At 39.7% G+C, this 12,076-nt stretch overlaps 1 protein-coding gene across 1 annotated transcript; it reads right to left on the reverse strand.

Annotated features, from left to right (window-relative positions):
- Positions 1-3,018: 3,018 nt before the first annotated feature.
- hsp90b1 (heat shock protein 90, beta (grp94), member 1) lies at positions 3,019-10,571 on the reverse strand. The gene is made up of 18 exons (XM_054620219.1): positions 10,411-10,571; positions 9,846-9,948; positions 9,352-9,493; positions 8,373-8,489; positions 7,941-8,272; positions 7,600-7,711; positions 7,354-7,488; positions 6,312-6,428; positions 6,077-6,214; positions 5,885-5,962; positions 5,714-5,779; positions 5,044-5,313; positions 4,634-4,879; positions 4,390-4,526; positions 4,173-4,251; positions 3,836-3,991; positions 3,410-3,532; positions 3,019-3,303 (listed from the first exon to the last, which is right to left on the reverse strand). Exons 1-18 carry the CDS (start codon positions 10,457-10,459, stop codon positions 3,277-3,279), a joined length of 2,427 nt encoding a protein of 808 aa, XP_054476194.1. The 5' UTR covers positions 10,460-10,571; the 3' UTR covers positions 3,019-3,276.
- Positions 10,572-12,076: the final 1,505 nt, after the last annotated feature.

A 12,076-nucleotide genomic window follows, 5' to 3' on the forward strand; every position in this document is an offset into this window, starting at 1 on the left:
GATTCTGAATTAAAACATGATAGTCAACATAATATACTGTATATATGGACATCTATGGTGAGTCTTTTCCATCGAAATGATGTGACAAGCGATGCAGTCATTTGGGTTTAAAAAATACTAAGTAATTATTAGTTACAGAGAACACTTTTTAAGAAACTAGACCTGCCTTTACACTTTCTCAAAACCTAATTTTGGGGGATTCATGTGCTGTTACTTGAACCCGTAAAACTGGTAACTCTCTCCAACTGTGCTCTCAACTGTTACTGCTCAGGTTATGACAACTTTAAACATAATACAGATAATCAGGGAAAAAATGAGGAGAGAGGAAGATTAAATGAACATCACACTCATGATGGTGAACACAGAGATGACAAACATTTAGCTGCAGAAGAAATACTGGAGCAGATTGAGCAAAATTTTAAATCCAGAATGTGCCACATTGTAGGGATTATCATTCTGTGTCGGAGTTTGTAGAAGAGCAAAGGGCAAAAGAAAGATGAAGAAATAATTCTACAGGTTAGCATCAGGGAATCCCTTGACTGAAGAAATCTACCAAAAAGAGCACAGCTGTTATCTGCCATGGTCCTCAGTCCTCGGAGGCTCTGCTATGGGACCCTTCCCCCTGCTGTGGCCCATATCTGTCACCCTTTATTAAGATAGCACAACATTTTCTCACTCATGCGAACATATGCATGCTAGTGGTGTGACTGCTGCTGCTTAGCTGCTAGCTCCCAAACCCACCATGCTAGACCTTTTATTTGGATGCGTGGATCATGGTACCTGCAGCAAGAAGACTTTAGAGACGGTTGTTAGTAGAGAACAGAAACCGTGCATCAGCCTTGCTCTCTGAACCGTAGATCCTGAAGAATGTTACTGTTGAATGCCTCGTAACAGACCAATGGAGCTTGAAGCTACGAAAAATGATTACACTTCAAAATGCAAAGAATTTCTGAATCGTCCTTAGGTTGCAATTAGATTGTTATTTATAAAATACAATTAGGAAAGAATGAATAGTTTAGTATGTGGTTTACTGTGTTACAGGACTTGGCCTCTGTTGACATTTGGAATCAGGCTCTGTATTTTAATAAATACAACAGGAGGCGGTCAATCTACAGTATTTGAAGATTAGTTGACAGACATGTTTATGACATAAGAATATTTATTCAGAATTAAATATTCAGTTTATAAGGCAGCTAAAGCGAATGCAATCTAATAAAACAAATCCTACCTTGATAAAGGTTATAATGTTCAGTTTTTGTTTGTTCATATTTGGCCCATCTTCCTTAACGTCTATATGATGTGAGCAAAACTGTAAATCCACCTGCAGTATAACACAAGAGCTTCCAAAGTGACAAAACAGTTGAATACCCCTCCCCCTAAAAAGGAAAGCGAGATATCATAATCCTCATTAATGTGCAGCACAATCTGGTACGAAACTTCTAGTATATTTTAAAACTTTACGCTATGTATTCTCTAGCCTCTTTAAAAGGTGGGAATTGCATTTTTTCAGCTCATTTATGGCACAAATGTGCTTAAGACTGAGCTACTTATACTCAGTTTTTATGTGTGATACATTCAATTCCTTTGCAAACTAATTCAGTTTTTATCCCAAAATAAGACATTTTGGATAAAACAAGGTGTTTTCCTCAATTATACAGTAATAATGTTGCTGATTTGGTGTAGCATTCAGTCAGAAACTGTAAAACTACTCTAAGTTTTAGCATTGTTCTACTAAAATAGACAGAGTTGGGGAAAATATTAGACATGTCTGTCAGTGTAATATTTCTAACGTTAATGAGGGAAGGATTTATTGCAGGATTGTTGTATTAGTCTGCATTAGTTTAAACTAATAAACTAGCAATGAGTGTAGCTGTAGGCTGTCCTACCTTAATACTTTTGTTTTCTTTCATGTATTTTAAAGATGTGGGTGACTGGGCTACCTACTGGGCATGGTATTGTAATACATTGCTGTTACACATTATATTTTCTCTTTACATACAATTAATTCTGATGAAACATTCTGTTGTTTGCCAGGTAATCATTCTAACAAGGGAAACACCTGATTCCTGCAAAACAAATCAAAGTATGACACGAGTGAGCTGAGATTGGGTGACAAGTAATTCATAAGATCACTGCAGTGGAAAAGTGGGGAACATGGTTATAAATCAGGAGATACCGAGGAGGGTTACATTTTTATCTCATAGGATTTGCTGTATTGCATAAAAGATGCAACATGAATACTAATTGATACTAATCAGAAATTTGACTTTTTTGAATTTTTGGTTATACAATTATTTTTATTTATTTTTAGTATTATGCCAGTAGAGATGATAAAATTGGCTGAAATGACAATATGGCATTATTACAAATATATCTTGAGATACCGGTCAGTTAAAAGTCACACATTTTAAAGAAATGTGTCAAATAATATTATCAGCCAATTTAGATTTCTAATTGTGCTTTTTAGTAAAGATGCTGGGGCCCTGTTGAGGTCTGTTAATGCCGTTCAGACAGATTTTGAGATAAGCCTGCACAAATTGTTTATATTATCAAAGTTGTTACCAAATGACACAGAGACTACACTGAAAAAGATTATTCACCGAGCAGCTTCTGCTGAAGTCCTGACAACTACCTGGTGAAGAAAAATGATTATAAAATTCAATTCTTTAGTTTTCTTGCCTGATTTCTTTTTTCTTATAGATTGAAAATGATGCTAAGTAAACATAATCACATTCTGTTGACATTAATGGGCTGTGGGTTTCTACTTTGAAAGATGATTTAGTGATATTCTGAGGCTTCACCCTTTCCCTCACGCCTGGTCTGTGATCAGTTTCCTCACTCCCAGTAAGTGATTGGTTAGAGTCCAGGTACTACCGGGACATATTTACTTTCTCTGGGATGTTTCAACAAAACTCTTTGGTCAATAACAAATGACAAGGGATAGACAATATGTTGTAACAGTCAAAGCACCTTCCTTTCACTAACTTGTGTATGGTCAACATAACCAAACAAACACCATTTGTCCTTTTTCCAGGAAACATTTATTTTCGATCAAGAGACCGGATCGCTTCTTTCCATAAACAGGTCAGTTAAATATTAACAAATTTACAGTCATGAGGAATGTAATAAAAAATAAACCAACAAAAACAAACAATGCTCGCCTTAAAAAACCCAACCCAGGGACCCCACCCATGATGATGTTGACCATGGTGGCGCTGGAAAAAAGACATAAAATCCAATTCCAGCGCTATTGTTTCATGCTCCTCATTCAGTGCTTCACAGTTCATCTTTGTCCGATTTTGTCTGCAGGAGAACAAAATTAAAGTTATGAAGAAACTGCTTGAAGAACAAATACTTACTTTACGCTACCTTTATCTCTAAGTCACCACAGAATGTTAGGCGTTCTCACCGTTTCCTCGTCGTCATCGCCATCTACAATTTCTTCTTTATCTTCAGAGTCCTCCTCTGCTTGCTCCTCTTCTGGCTCCTCCTCTGGCTCCTCTTCTGGCTCCTCCTCTGGCTCTTCTTCAATCTGTAGAATAGTCACATCATTTTAACACAGCACCCCAACAATCTTCAACCATAACTGACTGAACTTTACATCACCCAACTGGGCACCCTAAAAGGATGTTGGGAAGCCTAAAATGTAAGAAAATACTACAAAAAAAGTGGAGCTATAATGAAATAACTCTGTTTGAACAAGCCATACATAAGAATGTGTCCACGTACTGTGGCAAAGGAAATGTGACTTGGCATATCTACACTTGGAGTAAAATCTTTGCTATGCAGATGTTTCCGAATTAATACAGCGATGTGGCTGCTGGCGTCGACTTGCCTGTTCGTCCAGAGGCACGTTCATGCTGAGTCGGAGCATGCGCTCTATCCTCTCTCCGTAAGCCTTTGTGTCAGCCAGATGGTAGCCGGAGCGCAGCGTGGCCGTCTCAAACAGAACCACGGCCAGATCTGACGACGTCTGGTCCTCACCGTCCTCCTGACAGACATGAAGGGAAAGAAACTGATCAGTTGTCTGCTCCGATTGGTCATTTATCTTTTAAAATAGCAACTCTCCAACAAAAAGCATTTTAATATAATTCTAATTATTTTATAAATGACAATTAATGGCATCATTTTAATAAGCACAAACATATTGAAGTGACAGTGGTCAGACTTACATTGACTCTGTTCAGCATCTGCTTGATGAGAGGATGCTTGGGGTTGATTTCTAATGTTTTCTTCTGGCTAGCATAATAGCTGAAACAGAGAGAGGAGGGGGAATTAGCAAATAGGCTCAGTAAACATCCAGGCGGGCCACAACATGTTCCACATTTGCAGTTTACAACTGTGATAATGAGCATTAATATTGTTGAAAAGCACAGGGTCATAACTCACTTTGTGGAAATGTCTTTTCCTGTCTGGTAAGCCTGTGCCTTCATGATCCTCTCCATGTTTCCTGACCAGCCGTACTGACTGGCAACCAGAGCGCAGGGGGAGTTTGTTAGCCTCTGAGAGAGGACAGCCTTCTCAATCTGTGGGAAAGACAGCATCGTATTAAAGAATAAGCCTGATGGAGCGGACACAACTGTGGCTGGTGTTGGTTTCCCCATGTCATGAATAGTACAAAATAATTCTCTACCTTGTCCTTCAGGGCCTTGTCCTTCAGCCAAGTGGTGAGGGGCTCATACTCCTTCTCCAGGGCCTCCCTCTTCTCCTTGGTCTTGTCACTCTCGTCAAATTTGACACCCTCCTTTGCGACGTTCTGGAAGCGTTTGCCGTCAAACTCGGGCAGTGCCTGGACGCAGTACTCATCCACCGGCTCCGTCAGGTAGATCACCTCGTAGCCTTTCTTCAGCAGATTCTCCACAAAGGGAGAAGACTCAGCCTGCAGAGTGGAAACAGGACAAATGGTCATTGTCAGCCTAGTCAATTAGAGTTTTACGTTGTCCAAGTGTAATCACAGCAAGCCTTGTACTTGACAGTTCACACTGCCCTTGACATAATAAAGCATTTTAACCCAATCCGAACAATAGGAATACGCCCGCTCACCTCCTTCCTGCTGGTTCCAGCCATGAAGTAGATCTTGTCCTGCTTCTCCTTCATGCGCTCCACATATTGCTCCAGGCTGGCCACCTCTGTATCGCTGTTGGAGGTCTGGAAGCGCAGCAGCTTGGCCAGACGGGTCCTGTTGGAGTGATCCTCAATGACGCCCAGCTTGATGTTGGTTCCAAACTCCTTCCAGAACTTCTCGTTGTAGTGCTCCTCTGCGATCTTCTTGATCATGTCCAAAGTCTTACGCACCAGCTTCTTGCGGATGACCTGAACAGAGAAGAGAGAGGATCACATCTTCTGTCTCTTTCCCTTTACATTTTGTTTTATACTCCTTATTCTTTACCATTTCGTAACGTTTATTTTTCTATCTTCCCCTTTCTCCTTCCTGTTAAACACTTTCTGACCTCTGTTTTGAAATGTGCTGTACAAATAAGGTTCCTTTCCTGCCTGCTTATCAAATCATCTTTTTGCATTTAATTAAAAATGCCTTAAAAAATAATCCCTCATAAACCAGTCAGCAAAGAGTCAAAGACCATGTACATTATAGAGTAAATGATAAATAAATTAAATAAATATTAAAACACTAAGAATTTGTTTAACATTTGAAGCAGAATCAATTGCTATTAAGATGGTTAGATGTTGTATAAATGTCAGATGTGAAACTCACCTTGAGCAGTTTGTGTTGCTGCAGAGTCTCTCTTGACACATTCAGGGGAAGGTCATCAGAGTCAACCTAGCAAAAAATCCATTTTCATTAGCCACAGTGATATTTAGGTAAAGACCAAACAGTTTATAGTAGCACATGCCCGTGTCTCAGGTAGAGTTAGCGATCACTCACCACTCCCTTGACGAAGTTCAGGTACTTGGGCATCATGTCGTTGAAGTCGTCTGTGATGAAAACTCTCCTCACAAACAGCTGAGACAGAAAGAAACAATCATTTAAAAACAGAGTTGAGGAAAATCCTGAATATCCTTCTATAAAAAGGACAAAACAAGGCCTTAAAAATGGATACATGGTTGAGGAGAATACCTTGATGTAGTCGTTCTTCTTGGAGCCATACTCGTCAAACAGGCCGCGGGGAGCTGCAGTGGGCACAAACAGGATGGATCTGAAGGTAACCTCCCCCTCAGCCGTGAAGTGGATGTGGGCCAGAGGGTCTTCAGTGTCCTGTTAAAGAGGGAAACATAACATTAAACATGTTGATCCTACAAAGAAGGCACATATTCAACGTGGCTGTTTGACAAAGCACTGATCAGGTGCCTACCTTAGAGAACGTCTTGTAGAAAGCCTTGTACTCGTCCTCCTCGACCTCCTTAGCTGGTCTCTGCCAGATGGGCTTGATATCATTCATCAGTTCCCAGTCCCACACAGTCTTCTCAACCTACAACAAACACAATAAGACATTCTCAAGAAATGCCCAAAAGTGATCCTTTTCGAACAATCAGACAGAATTCCCCCTTTTGTTTTACTGCCTCCATATGATCAAAGTCCACATTTTGTACAAAATGCTTAACATTTTACCAAAATCTTTATGCAAAAAAGATTAGGGTTGACCCCAAATAGTTGACTATTCGTAGATCTAAGGAGCCTGATTCAATTGTCAATTTAACGGTGGAACAGTCAGTGACGGGACATTGTGATAATAATAATTAAAAAAAGAGAATTAATTATTCACAAATAACAACATGGCTATCTCAAAATCAAAGAATAGGGCTACATTTATTAATCAGAGCACTAGATGCATCTATGAACATCGTCTAAAAATCAACCGGGAGGTGCATAGAAACACCTGGTTTCGGCACATCAAACAGCTGTTTTGCAGCTTGAGTTTCTCTCCCCGGTTGACTGTCCCCTCTTTTCCCCCCCCTGTCGTTTACCTTCTGTCTGTGGATTGCTACAATGGTTAAAATTGAATAAAGACCAAAAGTTCTATTTATAACCACGAAACGCAAGCAGAACAAAATGTGTCTCAGTCTATTGATCCCTGTTCCGTGTCAGTACTACAGACAGCGGCACAACTGCTCACACAACAAACAGCAATGTTTGCTATTCTGAAAAAACTGCAACGCAATTGTAACATGTATCTCGGCCAATAATGTTGTTGTTTCTACTATTTCCCTATAGATATATACAGCCAAAACTGACAGGCGTCAATGAGCAAGAACGAAAAACACATGACATTGCTGTAGGCAAAACTTGACCAATCGGATTTGACTATGTAAATTCTCAGTCGATGACATCCCTGACTTTAGAAACATTTGATAGTCATAATACTGATAACACTCATCTCTGTATGAACTTCCTACCTTCTTTGTCTTAGGCTTCTCCTTGCCCTCCTCATCTTCCTCCTCCTCTACCTCTGCCTCCTCTTCAGCAGCCTCTTTCTCTGGTTCCTCTGCTGCTTCAGCATCTTCCTCGATGGGCTCCTCAACTGTCTCAGTCTGGCATGTTGAGAAGAAGAAATGATGTAATTTCATATACGAGTTTCATAACACAATGTGCTGGGATGAAGTCTGAGTCACAGTGTGGGAGGAAGTGTCTCAAGTAATCACCTTGCTGGCCCAAACGTAGATGGGGAAGTTGATGAACTGGGAGTATTTCTTGACGAGGTTCTTGATGGTCTCCAGCTCCAGATAGTCTGAGGCCTCCTCCTTCAGGACCAGTCTGATGTTAGAAAAAGATGGGGATGATTTAATTATAATACTAAACTAACATTTTAGAGTAGAGTTGTAACAGGAAAACAGCATTCAGGGTTTAGTTGAGTAGGTGTTATAATATTTTAGGGACAGAAGGAGAGGTGTGAAGATGAAGACAACTAACAGCAGTTGATTATAAATCAAAAATTTGCTAGAGGGGTGTTTAAGATAACAAAAAAGTTAAAAGTTAAACCCACGAGATGGTGGTTCCTCTGCCAAGTGTGTCCCCACGGGGGTCCTCGATGACAGAGAACTGATTCGAGTCGGATTCCCAGATGTGCTGGGTGTCGTTGTTGTGTTTGGATGTCACGATGACTTTGTCGGCGATGAGGAAAGCAGAGTAGAAACCAACACCGAACTGGCCAATAAGCTCCGAGGTTGACTGATCCTCACCCTGCGTCTCTGTCATCTGGTTGAGGAACTCGCTGGTGCCAGACTTGGCAATGGTACCCAAGTTCTTCACCAGGTCCTCTTTGGTCATTCCAACACCAGTGTCAGTGATGTGGAGCATGTTCTTCTCCTTATCAGACTGGAGAAAAGGAACAATACAATTAAGTTAGCAACAGAGCAAGAACTATCAACACGACCAAGAAAGACTGCATCGTAAAGTAAGTTGCTCTTCTGCATACTTTTATTTTGATGGTCAGCTCCTCGTTGGAGGCCATTGCATCGTCATTGGTCAGAGACAACAAGCGGATCTTATCCAAAGCATCAGAGGCGTTGGAGATCAGCTCCCTAAGGAAGATCTGAAACAGAAGCAAACATGTTATTGTTACGAGTTCAACCTTTCCTGAAGATGCCTGTAAGGCATATCAATATAACGACGACACAATATATCTGCCCAGTAACCACTAGACACACGGACTCACGTCCTCCCTCGGATCTCAAACAGTGAGTGATGTTGGATGACAGAGAGCCGGCAGGTGTGCCTTAATACACGTTACACAACGTTACCCAGTTGTTTATTCAGTGGCAGCTGATAGGAACAGCTATTTATTTAAAATACAGAGAGGCTGAAATATTTGCTCAACACTGCCATAAAATGTGTAGGGTGCCGTTTTAATGGCTTTTTTATCTTTATGAATTTCATGTTGAATGTGTTGCTCCACGCTGCCTTAAATATTTAATATGTGACCTAAAATGGCAATTCAGTGAAATTACAGGTTAGGATAGGTTTGTTGTACCTCATTCAAAATATAGTTGTTTTAATTAGTTTCATACACAGTGGCCATTATATTAGAAAAATCTGTAAAATCTAATGCAATCCAATACAACAGCTCAGCCCTAAATTTCACCTTTATAAAAGATAATAAAGATCAGTTTTGATTGACACTGTCAGATGTTTCAAATAACTATGTTATTGTTTAAGTGGTTGTTGTTGTAGTATCGTACTGGACTTTGATTTATTGGCGTTTCTAAAAACATGCCCACTCCGTTTTCAAACACGAGGGGGAAAGACTATTGCAGATAGAAATACAATTTGATACACCACTAACTATGATCTCAACAATAAACATATTGTTAAATTAACACTTCTCTGATACAAGTTAATCAACAGAATCGTCCAGCAAAACTGGTGATTGTACATCAGGATTTATTCTCGCTCACCTCCTTGTTCTTGTAGAGAGAGTTGATAATCAGCTTCATCATACGGTTGACTTCAGCCTGAAAGACATGCTTTTCCGACTTCTCTCTGATTTCCTTGATCTGAGCAGCGTTCAATCCATCCAGCTGGATAGCCTCCTCCTCTCTGGGGACAGAAAGATGCACCCACACAAACACATCAGGGAAGTGCACAACAACAAATCAAAGCCGTCAACAGAAAAAAATAAAATCTGTTCTCGCCTCTAGGGATCAGTATCCAAGTTAAAGCCTAAGACACACAGGATTCCCTAGTCTTAATGACCGACCTGCAGCAAAGGTTGCAGATCTTTACCACCACTACAATTCAAGAGTTGCTACGAGCGTTTGTGTGCACAGGCTCAGTCATGTTGACCTTGTGATGTTAACTCTAGGTTAAGTTGTCCTTTCCTGATAGGGACAACCACAGTTCACTTCGACATATTCTGAAAGGAAAAAAAGATATTCATAGTGAAACCTACCTCTGCACCACCTCATCATCTGTTCTTGAGCCATCTCTGCTTTTACCAACGTCCTCCTCCACTGTCCCATCGATGTCCACTTCATCCTCTGCCTTTACAGCAGCTGCAAAGGGGATTTAAAAATATATATATAATTCAGATGATTTCATTTAGAAATAGGCTTTGCAAAGACGTGACTGAAATCAGCAAATAGGAAAAAGGTGTAATGTTGAGTAGGATGGCTTTTTCTGAGCCAGAATATGGATGCACATGATACAGTAGCAACGAGGTAATGGGGATGTTGTGCTTAATTAAACCTGCTTTAAACACAATGTTAATGTTACATTGGGGTTTCTCATAGACACTTCTGGAAAGGCAGCTAGAAATACAGCTAGATGCATGTGTTTGAGGCTAATCTAGCATGCTGTTTATCATTAAAGCATGGGTATAATTATAAATACATGAAAGGATCAAGACAAGAAGGGGCACAGAAGAAGCAACAACGCAAGTTAGCACTGACGTTAGCTTCACAGGCTAATGTTGGGTAATAAAAAGTGAGAAAAAAAACAACACTTCCGCTACTCACCAAAGGCGAAGAGTGCAAAGAGAAGACTTATCACCCAGACTCGTCTCATGGTGAGTGTCTGCTTGAACGACGGTGTGTGTCTTCGGGTCTCCTGAAACAAAAGCCGGGAAATGAGCGCACACAGCACAGCCTTAACCAGAGAGACTGACAAGCTGCCTCTCCGACCGAAAGAGCCCACTTTATTAGACCCGTGACGACCGACCAATCGCTGCGCACCACGCACGACATTGGACCAATCACAGCGCAGCATCTGGTACATGTCGTCCAATCAGATTCTTCAACATAAGTCAACACTCTAAAATCGTGGCTGGCCACCATTGGCCAAGAAGGGACAATCAGCACATCACTTCCTAAAATTTACCTCTCGATATGGAAAAAACAAATCCCTGTCAACACGTTAGTTAAACCTTGACTTTCTTATGCAATGTCACAGAGAAGTGACACGGAGGCTTAATGGCACTGATAATGCTGTTTATGTCTCTTTATATTGTCACTGACTGTAGCATTTTGTCTTTTATAGTTAAAGTTGGTCTAAATGATATCATGTTTATCTACACGTGTGTATACACAGTACCAGTCAAAAGTTTGGACACACCTTCTCATTCAACTACTTTGAAGAATCTAAAATATAAAACATATTCTGGTTTGTTGAGCATTTGTTTGTTTACCACATAATTCCATATGTGTTCCTTTATAGTTTGGATGTCTTTAATATTAATCTACAATGTAGAAAAAAATTAAAATAAAGAAAAACCATTGAATGAGAAGGTGTGTCCAAACTTTTGACTGGTACTGTATGTATATAAATAAATACAAATATATATAAATATATATATAAACATATATATATATATACAGTACCAGTCAAAAGTTTGGACACACCTTCTCATTCAACTATTTTGAAGAATCTAAAATATAAAACATATTCTGGTAATCCTTTATTAGTCCCACAGCGGGGAAATTTACAGGATTACAGCAGCATAGAGGATAGTGCAAACAAGAGACATAGTAAAAAAACAAGATCAAAATAAGTATTATAAATAAGCAAATGAGCAATAAAAAACGGTAAAGAATCCACAATAACTGAAATATTATATATACAGACAGAATAACTATTATAACTATTATTGCACGGATATTAATCTACAATGTAGAAAAAAAGAAAGTAAAAAGAAAGAAAACCATTGAATGAGAAGGTGTGTCCAAACTTTTGACTGTTACTGTTGTTTAGTATTTAGACTAGATCGTGAAGAGTCATTGTACTTAGATATACTGCTGTTAAAATGTATGACTACACATTATCTGCACCACTGTTCTTTGTCCACAAGATGTCGCTGTTAAGTCAGTGAATTGAAAAGCTTTTTTATTCCCATACACACTATAAACAATTTCTAAAGGACAGATTTTGTCAAACCGGAATCGCTAGTGGTTGAATAAATAGTGTTTTAAATTATCATAAAATTATACACATTATTATTCTCAACCTGCCTGTGGGTGGGTACTTGGTTATGCAAGCATAGGATAAGGCAACACAAGTCAAAAAGGAGTTGGAGTTATAGTTATGGGTGTGGTGTGTGTGTGTGTGTGTGTGTGTGTGTGTGTGTGTGTGTGTGTGTGTGTGTGTGTGTGTGTGTGTGTGTGTGTGTGTGTGTGTTGTGTGTGTGTG

The sequence above is a fragment of the Anoplopoma fimbria genome, chromosome 19, assembly GCF_027596085.1.
Source record: "Anoplopoma fimbria isolate UVic2021 breed Golden Eagle Sablefish chromosome 19, Afim_UVic_2022, whole genome shotgun sequence".
NCBI lineage: Eukaryota > Metazoa > Chordata > Actinopteri > Perciformes > Anoplopomatidae > Anoplopoma > Anoplopoma fimbria.